A 14,986-nucleotide genomic window follows, 5' to 3' on the forward strand; every position below is an offset into this window, starting at 1 on the left:
ATGGTTGAAAACCACTGAATTAAGTGAGGAAGAAATTACATAAAAAAAGGTAAAAGGCAAACAAAAACAGATCTCCGGCTTTGATTTAAAAGAACTTAGAGCTGTAGCAGGCCTGCGTGCGGTTTTCTGGGAGGTTGTTCCAGGTACTGTATAGAGTATGTTGCGACCTGAAAGCTGCTACTCCAGGTTTAGCTGTGATTCTGGGACAGAAAGCAGACCATGTCCCAGATGACCTGAGAGGTCTGGATGGTTCATGATGTAGTACAAGATTAAAGAAGTACGCTGGCCCTAAATCACCTAAATCATACAGTGCTTCAAAAACCACAGTAGTATAAGGAAGCCTAGTGGAAAGATCTAAGAACTGGACTGATTATGATACAATAGGGCTGCCAAGCGATTACAAATTTCAATCAGATTAATCACAATTAAAAAAAAAAAAACTATTCGTGATTAATCACCATTCGAACTATATGTCCAAAATATGCCTTGCTTTTCCTGTATATTGTTGTGGGAATGGAAAGATAAATGACAGAAGGCGCATGTTGGGGACAGGTTAGACAGCTCGATGGTTGCTATGGTTACTATGGTCACGTGGTGTTTGGTGGTGTCAGACAGGTAGTAAAATCAGCTGTTCACCGGTGGCATTTTCATGAATGGAGAGAGAGGGGGTGAACGGGGAATGTCCAACTTTGTCGACCGCAAATCACTTTAAACTATGCTGTGATAACTTTAATAAACATAACAAAGGCAGTACCCTGTCCTGGAGCAATGATTCTCGCATGACAACCATTAAAGCAGCGAGTCTGACAACCAAAACTTTTCCTCGATTTAGCCTCTCGGCGTCATACGACATACGGTATAGACGCCCTACATTGTCGACAAAGAGTGACACAAAACACAAGAATTGGAGCCACAGAAGGACCTGACAAGTCACACTTTGCACGCGGAGCAAACGAGCAAAACACGCAAAGCAATGGAATGATCACACACCAAGGACCGGAGCGCATTCACAACTGACAGGCGGTAACGTAACACAACCCGACCCGTTTCGTTCTTCTGTTGAATCATATCGGATTGTTTGGAACAGTTTGAGCTGGATCCACCGCCGAGTGGAAACTGTCATTGTGTTGAATACACTGTGGATGTGTGTGCACTGCAGCCCGCCGGGCTAACGCTATTGTGTGTCAAGTCAACTGTCAAACAATTAACGTGCATCGCTGCTTGTGATCGCCGATCGCTGTGGCTGTTCTATGTGGCTGGTTGGCTTGCATTGGATCCTTATTGTGACCGTGTCATTAAACTGTACATTCAAAATGAGTGAAACGAAAGTGGATTCAAACGTTGGGAAACCGGATAAGGAAAAAAGGAAAATAAATCTCACGGAAAAGGCTCTTGCAAATAAAATTGAATTAATTCAAAAGGAACGCAAAAAGAAAGTAGACGAAATAAAGTCTCTGGCAACCTCCATGAAAGAGCTCATGAGAGATGACAAAAACATTTCAGTGGTTACAAGACAACTCGATGTTTTGATGCAACTGTCTCACACTTCTAATGAACTTCATGTCTCTTTAATGCCTCTTGTCCCATCCGATGAACAAAGAAAGCAAAATGAATGGTTCTCAAAGATTAAGAGACATACAGATGGTTTTATTGAGGATGTTAATGCCTGGTTAGAATCCTCACAAATCGGAGGACCTCAGCTAGAGGCTCATGAAAGCCCCCTGCAGTATGAAGCTGCTGAGGAGGAAAATGGAGGTGTGGGAAATGTGACTCAGTCACATCAAGTTGATGACGCTCAGGAGGATGTCAGACCATGTGACAGCATATCCAACGTAAGCAGCAAAAATCATGGTTCTAAATCCATAAGGTCAAGAGTGTCCTCAACTGCTGCTGAACGTGTCATAACCGAGGCCGATTTGGCTGCTTTAACGGCTCGGCAAAAGTTGCTTCAACAAAAGCATGCTCTTGAAGATCAAGAAGCCCACATTAGAAAACAAAAAGAACAACTACAGTTTGATTCAGACATGGCCGCATCAGTGGCTAAATTGAACGTCTTAAGAACCTCTGGGTCAGGGGTGCGAAGTGCCACTTCTAGAAAATCGGTGCTGAGTGTAGCTTCTAGGAGATCGGATGGAATGAACTCCTATTTTGAAAAGGGCCTCAACATTAATGCAAAGTCATTCATACCACACAAGGATGGAAGAGGACAACCCACTGTGGTTGGAGGCGCACGGCCAAAGGAAAAACAACCTGATGGAGCCATACCTTCCCAGGGGCCCTCAGTGCTCACACAGAGACAGAGAATGGCACCAGAGGCTACAGAGCCTCCATGGTCTTTGCATAGAGATATACAACCTTTCCCATGGGCTCTTTCTAAGAACACCAGCAGTGAACAAAACAACATGATGTCTATTATGAACAAACAAAATGAGATAACGTCAATGTTGGTGCATCAGCAATGCATCGCTTCACTACCCAAAAGAGACATCCAGCTGTTTGATGGTGACCCTCTGCAGTATCATGGCTTTATGCAGTCATTCAAGCAGACCATAGAACGGAGGACCGACAATTCCATAGATTGCCTGCACTATCTAGAGCAATACACCAGGGGGCAGCCTCAACAGCTAGTCAGAAGCTGTCAACACATGACTGATGGCACTGGATATGATACGGCAAAGGCTTTACTCCAGGAGCACTTTGGAAATGAGCATGTCATTGCATGCGCATACATGGAGAAAATATTCTCGTGGCCATCTATTAAGTCAGAGGACGGGAAAGCTTTGCAAGCATACAGCCTGTTCTTGCGAGGATGTTGCAATGCAATGAAAGACGTGCACAACTTATGTGACTTGAACACATCCGCAAACATGCTTGCTATGATCAAGAAGCTGCCCTACAAGTTGAGGGACAAGTGGCGAACAGAAGCATGTAGCATCCAAGAAAGGCATCGCAAACGAACCATGTTCACCGATATTGTGACCTTTATTGAGCGTGAAGCGAGAATCGCTACCGACCCTGTATTCGGAGACATACAGGATGAAAGTGGAAGAGCCAAACCAGCGCCTCGTCTTCAGGCTAGAGGGAGTAGCTTTGCCACCACTTTCGCAACGGTTGAAAGAGATGCTCATTGGGAGAACAGAGACGAGGGCAGACCTGAGAAAACATGCCTTTTCTGCAAAAAGGGAGGACACACACTAGCGTCGTGCACTCTATTGGAGAGGAAAGCTCACGATGAGAAAATGGAGTTTCTGAAGAAACATGGAGTCTGCTTTGGATGCTTGTGCACTGGGCACATCAGCAGACGGTGTACGGAACGTCTGATTTGCAAGAAATGTGGCTCACGACATCCTAGCTTGCTTCACATCCACTCCGATGATAATTCAGACGCAGAGAAAGGCGGGAACAACTCAGACAGAGCTCCATTTGAAATCCACACCGGTGGTCTGACTGGGGCCGGTGATCAAGATTGCAAACTTGCCATCGTACCGGTTAAGGTGAAGTCAAGTAAAGGTCAAGGGTTAGTGGAAACCTATGCCTTCCTAGACCCAGGGAGCTCAGCGTCCTTCTGTACAGTGGGTCTGATGGAGAAGCTTGGACTTTCTGGAAGAAAAACAAGAATCCTTTTACGGACAATGGGCCAAGAGAAGGTGGTTGACAGCTGCATTGCATCAGACTTGGAAGTTGCAGGCTTGGACAGTGACCGGTACTGTGCAATGCCCAAAATCTTCGCACAACAACAGATGCCCGTCAACAGAAGCAACATCCCACGACAGCAAGATCTGGAGAAATGGCCTCATCTGAGGCATGTCTATCTGCCACAGATCAACGCAGACGTGGAAATGTTGATTGGTTTGAACGTTCCCAAAGCCTTGGAACCACTGGAAGTCATCCGAAGTATGGATGGAGGGCCATACGCAGTCAAAACAATGCTTGGATGGACTGTAAATGGACCACTTGGAGGGGATAGTAGCGACAACCCTGTGACTCCGTCCGTCAGCGTTAACAGGATCTCGGCAGTCACTCTCGATGAGCTCTGGAACCAGCAGTTCAAGACAGACTTCCCTGAAAACAGTCAGGATGAATTGCAAGGGCTGTCGAGGGAGGATCGTAAGTTCTTGGAAATGGCTGATGAGACTGTGGAACTCGTTGATGGCCATTATGTTGTTGGATTGCCACTGAAGGACAAAACCATCAGCATGCCCAACAATCGTAAGGTTGCAGAGCAACGCACCCTCAACCTAAAGAGGAGGTTTAGTAGGGATGCGTCATTCCATAAGGACTACACTGCATTTATGGACAACTTGATATCCAGTGGATACGCTGAGAGAGTACCAGCCACAGGCCTGGAGCGGAGGGACTGCAAGGTTTGGTATATTCCTCATCACGGGGTATATCATCCCAAGAAAGGAAAGATCCGTGTTGTCTTTGATTGTGCAGCATCATTCCAGGGTGCATCGCTCAATGCACAGCTCCTGCAAGGACCTGACTTGGCGAGTGGGCTGGTTGGAGTCTTGACCAGGTTTAGGATGGAGCCCATTGTTCTGATGTCCGACATCGAGGCCATGTTCCATCAAGTTCGAGTGCCCGAGGCAGATGCAGACTTACTTCGGTTTCTCTGGTGGCCTAATGGGGACTTCAATCAGCAAATGGTGGAATACAGGATGGTTGTCCATTTGTTTGGCGCAACATCATCACCAAGCTGTGCTAACTTTGCCCTTCGGAGGTGTGCCGAAGATAATGAAAAGCTCTTCAGCCAGAAAGTGTTTGAGACCATCATGCACAGTTTCTACGTCGACGACTGTCTTGCTTCCATAGCCTCAGAGGATGAAGCCATATCGCTCTACCAGGACTTGGTAAACCTCTGTGCCAAGGGAGGCTTTCATCTGACTAAATGGCTGAGCAACAGTCGACGCGTGTTGGCAGCGATACCGGAAGAGGAAAGAGCAAAGGAGGTTAAAGACTTGGATTTGGATCACGACATCCTACCAGTCGAGAGGGCACTGGGAGTGCGTTGGTGTGTCCAGTCTGACACCTTTAAGTTCAGTATAACCTTTCAGGACAGGCCACTGACACGTAGAGGAATCCTTTCTACCGTCAGCTCTTTCTATGACCCTCTTGGAATCCTGTCCCCTGTGGTCTTCACAGCTAAAAGGATTATTCAAGACCTATGCCGGAAGGGACTAGGATGGGACGATGTCATACCAACATCTGCAGCACAGGAGTGGGCCGACTGGCTTAAGGAGTTACATCTGTTGGAGGGCTTCAGCGTCAGACGATGTGTAAAACCACCCAACTTTGGAGAAGCAACCAGCGCCCAGTTGCATCACTTCGCTGACGCAAGTGAAGAGGGATACGGCACCGTCACCTACCTGCTGTTGCGCAATGACCATTCCCAGGCTCACATTGCCTTCATAATGGGAAAATCCAGGGTGACACCTTTAAAGCCTGTGACCATCCCACGTATGGAGTTGACTGCGGCTGTTGTGGCAGCTCGCATGGACAAGCTATGGAGGAAGGAGCTAAGACTGCAATTGCAAGACTCAGTGTTCTGGTCAGACAGCACCTCCGTGCTGAAATACATTAAGAACGAATCATCAAGGTTTCGCATCTTTGTGGCGAACAGAGTCACAGAGATCCTCAAGATGTCCGAGGCATCACAGTGGAGGTATGTGAATACATTGCACAACCCTGCAGATCTTGCCTCCAGAGGTATGAGGGCGGAGCTGTTTCTCAAGAATGAGACATGGATATCTGGACCTCCATTTCTCATGCAACCAGAGGAGACTTGGCCTGTTAACCCAGACAACTTGGGAGAACTTCCCTCTGGAGATCCTGAGGTTAAGGTGTCATCCGCCATCGTCTCTGTGGAAGAAGAGGAGGAAGATAATGTGACACGTTTGATCAACCGCAGTTCATCTTGGAGACACCTCACAAGAGTAATGGCATGGATCCTGAGGCTCAGAACCTTACTTTGGAACAACAGGAAGAGGAGAGAAGTCACTGGACGTGATTCTCAGTCAGCATCAAATGGAACTCGACACAAAGATGTTCTCGACAAGGAGGTTTGTCTCTCATTGGAAGAGATCAAAGGAGCTGAACTGGAGATCATTAAGTTCTGTCAAAGAAGACGGTTCCCTGAGGAGTTCTCTTGCCTTGAAAAGGGAGAGCGTGTGAAAGGGAACAGCCACATTTACAAACTCAGTCCGATGCTGGAAGATGGTGTGTTGAGAGTCGGAGGCCGACTTAGTAAGGCTGCCATGCCCGAAGAGTCTAAACATCAAGCCATAATAGCTAAAGATCTCCACATATCAGACCTAATCCTACGGCAGATACATCAAGACGTTGGCCATGGCGGTAGGAACCACATGTTGTCAAGGCTGCGCCAGCACTACTGGATCCCCGCTGCAGGGGTTGCCATAAGGAAGATCATTTCTAGATGTGTCATCTGTCGTCGGCTACATGGAGCCGCAGGTCAACAACAAATGGCAGATTTGCCTAGTGACAGAGTGTCAACAGGAGAACCTCCGTTCACCTATGTCGGGGTCGACTATTTTGGCCCATTCGATATCAAGCGTGGCAGGAGTCTTGTGAAAAGATATGGAGTGATCTTCACATGTTTGACAATAAGAGCCGTGCACATTGAAGTTGCCTCATCCTTGGACACCGACTCATTCGTCAACGCCTTGAGGCGCTTCATTGCGAGAAGAGGACAGATCAAAGAGCTGCGCTCTGACAATGGCACCAATTTCATCGGTGCAGAGCGTGAGCTGAAACGAGCTATTGAAGGATGGAACCTGCAGCAGATCAATGACGTGCTCTCTTTGAAAGGAATCAAGTGGACGTTTAACCCTCCTACCGGATCACATCACGGCGGAGCATGGGAGAGGTTAATTCGCTCCATCAGGAAGATTCTTAATTCCACCTTGAGGACACAGAGTCTGGATGAGGAGGGACTCCATACAGTACTCTGTGAAGTGGAGTCGATTCTCAACAGTAGACCTCTCACTAAGGAATCCACAGACCCGAATGACTTGGAGGCTTTAACACCCAATCATCTTCTGCTCCTGAAAGTCAAGCCCAGTTTACCACCTGGCCTGTTCCACAAGGAGGACAGCTACGCACGCAGGAGATGGAAGCAGGTGCAATACATTTCGGATCTCTTCTGGAAGAGGTGGGTTAAGGAATACCTGCCACAATTACAGGAACGGCAGAAATGGACAAAAATCAAGCGGAACTTTACCTCCGGCGACATAGTGCTCATAATCGATGATTCTGCACCACGTAATTCCTGGATCATTGGGAGGATTACAGAGACAATTCCAGATCGGAATGGACTTGTTCGACAGGTCCGGATCAAGACCCGGACCAGCCTTCTATGCAGACCTGTGACAAAGATCTGCCTTCTTCAGGAGTCTATGGAGTCGTAAAGGCTTCGCTCCTTTTCCAAGGATTTGGATTTACTTTTTCCCTGACATTGGGGTACGCTTCACTCCTTTTCCAAGGACCTGGATTTACTTTTTCCCTGATATTGGAGTACTTGACTTTTTTCATGACTTTGAATTCGTTTTGATTTTGCGTGGGGTTCTTTTCAAGACCGGCAATGAACTATGAACTTCTTGCGCACAAAAAAATCGCAAAAAGAAAAGGTGTGAAAATAATGTAATGTAACCATTTTCCAACATGAACTGAACCTATGCATTGATAATTATTACTGTCTTATTATGTAATAATTAGGGGCCGGAATGTTGGGGACAGGTTAGACAGCTCGATGGTTGCTATGGTTACTATGGTCACGTGGTGTTTGGTGGTGTCAGACAGGTAGTAAAATCAGCTGTTCACCGGTGGCATTTTCATGAATGGAGAGAGAGGGGGTGAACGGGGAATGTCCAACTTTGTCGACCGCAAATCACTTTAAACTATGCTGTGATAACTTTAATAAACATAACAAAAGCAGTACCCTGTCCTGGAGCAATGATTCTCGCATGACAACCATTAAAGCAGCGAGTCTGACAACCAAAACTTTTCCTCGATTTAGCCTCTCGGCGTCATACGACATACGGTATAGACGCCCTACAGCGCACATACATTTAACGTATGTAACTTGAACTAAAGATTTTCAGATGGGGGTTGGGGACAAAAACATTAATTTGGGGGTCCCTGACCTGAAAACATTTGAGAATCACTGGTTTAAATAATAATAAAAATGTAGAAGCAAGCCCAAATAAGCGACTATACACTTTAGAAACAACAAAAAATTAAAGGCAGCCCGCAAATAATAAAGCAGCCCAAAGTCACTTAACATAAGCGGATTTGTGTGTTTCAGTGTCAGGCCTCTGGCCTCTTGCCTGAAGCCAAACTCATGTCTGACTTTTGGGTCCACTCCTGATCTGATTTGTGTTTACCCAACATGCAGTTAGGAATTTTAAATATTTTAAGTAAGGTATTTTGTTCTTTCGTTAAACATTTGTTTTTTATCGTTCAAAATGTAGGCAAAATCTATGCCCGGCTTAGACTCTAGTCTTCCTCCATTATCAATGGTCAGAAGTTTGCAGTTTTTTATGAAATCTATGTCTGACAATGTACTCTGTTTTGTTTAACCTGAGTTACCGTATGTTTAACCCATTCAGGACGGGAACCCCATTTGGCGTTTTAAGCATTATGTTATACTTTAGTTATTGAAAAATAGCAGATCTTTTTTTGCAGAACTACATATACAGTATTTACATATACAGTATTTAAAGATTTGTGCCACATTTTCACAATATTCTTTTTTTTCCCAGAACTACAAGCTCGTAGCTACGAGCTTGTAGTTCTGAAAAAAAAAGAATATTGTGAAAATGTGGCACAAATCTTTAAATACTGTATATATTCTTTCAGAGCGAACGCTTTTAACTAAAATCTTTGCTTCTGGGGGGGGGGGTACAACATATATTTGGACACCCAAATTGACACACATAAACTGAACTTATTTAATTTAACCACTTAAAATTACAAACATAGCTGTTGTTACACGTTAAAGCTAATCAGCAATCAGCAGCATCTGCTGATCAGCAATTATTATTTCTCTTTTAAACTTTTGAAAACTTAAAAAAAACAAAATAACTGAAATATATGGTCTGGGCTCGCCTCTTGCCCTCTCGGGTGGGGTCAGAGGTGAGGTCTGTGGTGATGACAGCTAGTTATAAACGTGAGTGACAGAGTCATGTGTAAAAGTACAGCAGGGATGCTGCTCCGGGCCGCGCACAGAACAAGCTCCACAGGTGTCCATGATGGGAATATCAGTCTTGTTTGGATTCTCACTCAGGAACACTTTGACCCCTCTTCCACCGGTTGGTTCCCAATGGGAACCGGTTCAGTTCTTTGTGGTTCTTATAGTCCATGAGCCCCAAAATTGGAACTGTACCATGGAACATATCCATAGGTCGGCATATCACAAATTGCAGTTCACACATTCCATTGCTTTTGATAACTACTATAATAATATGCATGGCACATGCATGTGCCACGCGGCGGTGGCTCATGGGTATAGTGACTGGATGGTAACCGCAAGGTTGCCAGTTCGAACCCGGGCTCCCCCAGAGTTAGTGTCGAAGTGTCCTTGAGCAAGACTCTGTCTGAACCCCTAATTGCTCCCGATGTGCTGGTTTGTGCTTTGCATGGTTTCTTCCGCTATCGGTGTATGAATGTGTGTGAAAGGGTGAATGTAATGCACAATCTATGTAAAGCGCCTTGGATAAAGGCGCTATATTATTCGATTTTTTCATCTCTTCAAATGGGGGTCTGCAGGTCTAATTAGTATCAATTTGGGGATCCTTGACATAAAAAAGTCATCACCATGCTGGCTTGAACCACTGCCTTAGGGAAGCGCAGGGTGTTTTTGCCACGGACATACAAAAGGAGCGGTCAATAATATTACCAGAAACACATAAAGAGATAGCCCTGAAATAGGTCTGTAACTCTTGAGAGTGTACGAATGGACACTTACGGGTCCATTTGGTTCCATTTTACACTCTGAGTTAAGGGGATCCTTTCAAATAAAACATTTGAGAAGCACTAGTTGGACTCTGAATGTGTGCCATACATGTCGGAGTAAATAAGTGTCAAACACATTCTGAAGAAAGCCCAGAGACTTGACATTCAGTAAATTGGGTCTTATAATCAAAATAAGAACATAATGATGTGTAAAACAGAAAATCTAGAGTCTGCCATGGACACATTTGTCTGTGTACATATTGATGACCCCTGGGTTGGTTATAATGATTACAATAAGTTCTAACAAAAGGGTGATGCACACCTCAGAAGGCTACTGACAGGTGCGTAGGGCAATAGAGCATACGTGTATATTAAAAAGGGTATCTTTGAAAGACAAAGAAAAGGTCCCGCACACTGTCAGACAGTTGCCAAAATGTTGGTCTTTACTAGGTTGACGTTTCGGTCACTTAGATGAAGGTCTAAGCGACCGAAACGTTGACCTAGTAATGAGCAACATTTTGGCAAGCGTCTGACAGTGTGCGGGACCTTTTCTTTGTCTTTCAAAGATATCCTTTTTAATATATAAAGTTCAACATTGCTGCTTTAATCAGGCTTTTTTCTGCTGTAAACAGCACAGTGGGCAGTTATAGTATGTATGTACACTATACAGTGCTAAATTCAATTCTCAACAACAGGCATGCTTTTCCTCTTTGCACGCTTTTTGGTCAAACACAGTGCGTAGCCAATATTTCCCTCAGTATTATGGGGCCATAATGTCATTATAGGTGAATGAATGTTTCCCAAATTTTCCAAAATAATATTTTCCAAACATTTTCGAAAAATAGAGAAAGTATAGCTGATCTTCAAGCTCAGTTGTGACCTCAGCTCGTAGATGTTATAGGACTGTGTACTCCAACTACACCCAAGTGTATTTGTTATTTGCCATACGTTATGTTTGATTACTTTGTTTAACTACGGTAATTATTTAGGTGAAAATCACGTATAAGCCCTTTCTGGTTTTCCTTTCTCACCTGCATTTATTTTCTCTGTTAATTATGTTACTTCTTTGTATTGTTTAGAAAAAAATGAACTAAACCAAAGGGCCTCAATGTGCTGCCTATACGATATCAGAGAGCAAGAAAAGTCTAAAAGTGCACGCACGCACGCACCCACTCACGCACGCATGCACGCATGCACACATGCACACTTCACACACTTTCAGTAGATGCAATTTATCACACTGCTTTGAACTGTTTCTACCTCTAAGGGATGGTTCAGATGACGCACAGATGTCACACATGCTTTAAGTGCACCCGGAGGGCTTTCTGGTGTCAGTCAGGTATCTGTTTTGGATCACCGGCCTGTTAGAGGAGTTGATGGTTCTGTTTAAGAAATTGGAACATGATGTAGGTGTTGAGTAGAGACAGGGGTCCCCTAAACAGAGTAAAACAAACTTGGTGACAGGACTGTGCCTCCACATCGCACCACAAAACACAATGCATGACATTTCACTGGATTTATGGACTATGTGCAGTATGTCATGGTTTTACTCAAATGAGAGAGTGGCCGTCTTGTAGAGGCTATTGAGCCTAAAAAGGGAGGCGGGCAGGCAGGCAGGAAGGCAGACATGGAGTAGGGCACAGACACCTCCTCCATATAACTTTCTATCTCTCTGATCCCAATCTACAACGTAGATTGTAGACAGTGTTGTACAAATTTAAACAAATGGATCCTGTAGATACTGTAGTGTAGATAAATATAATAATGGTTCCTAACTATCAATCATTTAGCTTGGGATCTCCTAGAATGCCCTCAAGGGGGTCCCCCTCCCTGGACCTAACCTTATTAAGATCCAGCGCTATATAGTGTAGCAGACATCTACAGTAAGAATCCAATTCAATTCATTCAAGAGGAGTTTTATACTCTGCATTATGATGTATAGGGATGTCCCGATCACGTTTTTTGGCTCCCGATCCGATTCTGATTTTTGAGCATCTGCCGATACCGATTTTTCCCGATCCCATATTTATAGAACACGTTTATGCCATATCACAATAGTACAATATCCCAAATCACAGACAATATCCAGTCTATTATCATGATATAGATGTAACATTGATACTTCACGTTATATCACGTTTCATCATGTTTTTGGCTTGCGATCCAATTCCGATCATTTGAAAATGACGTGATCGTCCCCCGGTTTTTCCGATCACCCGATCCGATCGGGGAACAAGCCTAATTATAATGAGTATACAATTACAAGTGCAAGAAGAACCAAAGTTACAACTGCTTTGTGGGTTTCTCCCAGCCAGGTCTTTAGACAAACTGTACAACTTCGCTGAGTGTGCCGGTCTGCACCTGATCCTGGGCCTCAACGCGCTGCACCGCAACCCCGACAACTCCTGGAACTCCTCGTCCACGCTCAGTCTGCTAAAGTACAGCGCCGGGAAGAAGTACAACATCTCCTGGGAGCTGGGCAACGGTCAGTACACGACAGTGGTTCTCTACGGACCCCCCATTTAATGGCATTTCTATCTCTGAGACCCCAATTTATATATAAGTTAGTTTAACTCTGAGAGTGTACAAAATGTACACTCTCAGAGTTACAGACCCATAAGGGTCCATTTGGTTCCAAACTATCATTTAGCTGGGGACCCCCTGGAACTCCCTCAAGGACCTCTGGGGGTCCCCGGACCACTTTGGGAACCACTGTGACCTAAGGTTTCTGAAAACCTGATTCATTCTTTTTTTAAATAGTTATGTTGCTACACATGTATTATGAGACACAGAGAGCGCACCGGCATCAAAGGTAGAACAATGTATAGGTTGCACTATATCAATTAAGCAACTTAAGTTGTGTGCGCTTCTTCCATCACTGTCTATAGTACACATCGACTGCATTGATGTCTAACCGCAAGGTTGCCAGTTCGAACCCGGGCTCCCCCAGAGTTAGTGTCGAGGTGTCCTTGAGCAAGACTCTGAACCCCAAATTGCTCCCGATGTGCTGGTTGGTGCCTTGCATGGTTTCCGCCGCCATCGGTGTATGAATGGGTGAATGTACATTAATGCACAATCTATGTTAAGTGCCTTGGATAAAGGTACTATATAAATGCACCATTTAACATAATTTATAAATGATCCTTCAGTGTAAATCAGGAGCCGGTCATTATTGAGGAATAAACCCTGACACTGACAGGGTGATGCAGGACCAGTCGTGTAATAGTGTCGTTACGATGGGGCCCCAGAGCGGGCTGTTCAGGACGGAGGGGCCCCTAACCCCCCCTAGTGCAGGCTATTAAGCACACGCATGCCACGCACGCATGCACACGCACGCACGCAGATTGTGTACACATGTGGACTTCACAAATCACACATGGTAAACGACCTCATATTACTTGTCAGCTATTTAAAACCGGTGTGTTTTTTTTATTTTTTAAGCCAATGTTAAATGTAGGAAGTTTTCCCTTCCGCACACAATGACCATGCTGGCGAATAAGCAGTTTGCAGGTTGTGGGGCTTACAGCTCATAAACGTTAACGCGCTGCACAGACTCATCATGATAAAACGGAGACTTGACATTGGACGACATTACCCAGCAATCATCCTTAGCATAGTGACAGAGAAATACAAATCTATTTATTCAACTGAATACTAATAATAACTACTAATTGTTTGTTCATATCAGACTATTTTAAGCAGCTCCACTTTCAACCATTAATGTGTGTGTTTTGCATTTCCATGGGTATAGCTCTTGGCAGCTGCAGGACACTCACTGATTGTACCTTGATGTGAGTTGTTAATTTCTTTGAACGCAGGGCAGGTGTCGGGCACGTGCAGAGAGTGTTAGAGCGGCAAGGGCTGACATCCCGTAAGAGGGCACTTTTAGACAAAAATAGCAGATCTACTTGAAGATCAGCTATTTTCTGGGCGCAACCCAGCAATTTTTAGCTAGTGGAGATGCGGTGTGTACGACATTCTAACAAATTTGTTCAACACAAAATGCTGCGTTCAAGTTCAGGAGACTTCGGAAAAACAGGAATCGTCCTGAATGCTGCCTTCCGGCATGGCATGGAAAGGAGAGGAGGGCATTTGCATTTCTTTCACCATAGTAAATGCTGCATTCGTGGTCTGGAGAGGGCAGTTGTTTTACAGACGGGTAAAAGGGGCAGGGGCTGAAGCCCCCTTTGATGTCTGTGTGTGCACGTCCCTGGCAGGTGTACTTTAGAGGCGGAAATGTGAATCACTTGACCAACATGGGCCCCAAAGAGGAGTGGTCTTATAACCAGATGGGGTTTATTTCTCCATAATGACGTCTGGCTCATAAGCCTGCACTTAATAAGTAAGAAAATGGTGAAGAAGAAATAAGTAGGCTATGAAAACAGTTCATAATATTATGCCAATAATATCCGTCCACGCCGGCCGGCTCACAAACCTCCGGTAGTAAATAAATGCTGCTCATATATGAACCACGATTCCGTTGCTGCATTGACTGTTTCTCAACCCACATGTGTTCAAAAACATTCTTTTGTTTTACTGTTTAGCTGTATAAAATGACATCATGTGTTTGTTTACTTGGCCACCATGTTGGATACGGCAAAAACATGCCCTGGGGATTAATATGGTCCAGGTGCTCTGCCTATTGATTAGGCCATAGGTCCATAGCAACGCGAGCTTTGTTCTCCATAGCAGCACTCTGCTATCAAGAAATAACAGACCAGAGAAAAGATTAAATAAAAGAGAAATAAAACCAGAGAAAGAAATAAGGCAGTGCATCTGTGATAATCTACAAGATCCGAGCTTGTAGGTCTGCTATTTTTTTTAAATCGTGAAAATGTGGCGCAAATCTTTGAATATATATTCTTTCAGAGCTAAAGTTTTTTAACTCAAATCTTTGCTTCTGGGGGGTCCCTCCCTGGAACAACATATTTTCAGATGTCCTTGACATGAAAATGTTTGAGAACGACATAGGGTTTTTCAGAAAACTGTCAGGATTTAGAAGGCATTTTGTAGA

The 14,986-nt window shown here is 44.6% G+C and overlaps 1 protein-coding gene across 1 annotated transcript in view; it reads left to right on the forward strand.

Moving 5' to 3' along the window:
* The window catches only part of hpse2 (heparanase 2), a 128,172-nt gene that overhangs the window by 53,099 nt on the left and 60,087 nt on the right, over window positions 1–14,986 (forward strand). Inside the window, exon 4 of the mRNA XM_080782245.1 lies at window positions 12,284–12,457. Coding sequence (XP_080638371.1) covers window positions 12,284–12,457 — 174 coding nt within the window. The remainder of the gene's footprint in view (window positions 1–12,283; window positions 12,458–14,986) is intronic.

The sequence above is a fragment of the Protomyctophum bolini genome (genome assembly GCF_963924005.1).
Source record: "Protomyctophum bolini genome assembly, chromosome: 14".
Taxonomy (NCBI): Eukaryota; Metazoa; Chordata; class Actinopteri; order Myctophiformes; family Myctophidae; genus Protomyctophum; species Protomyctophum bolini.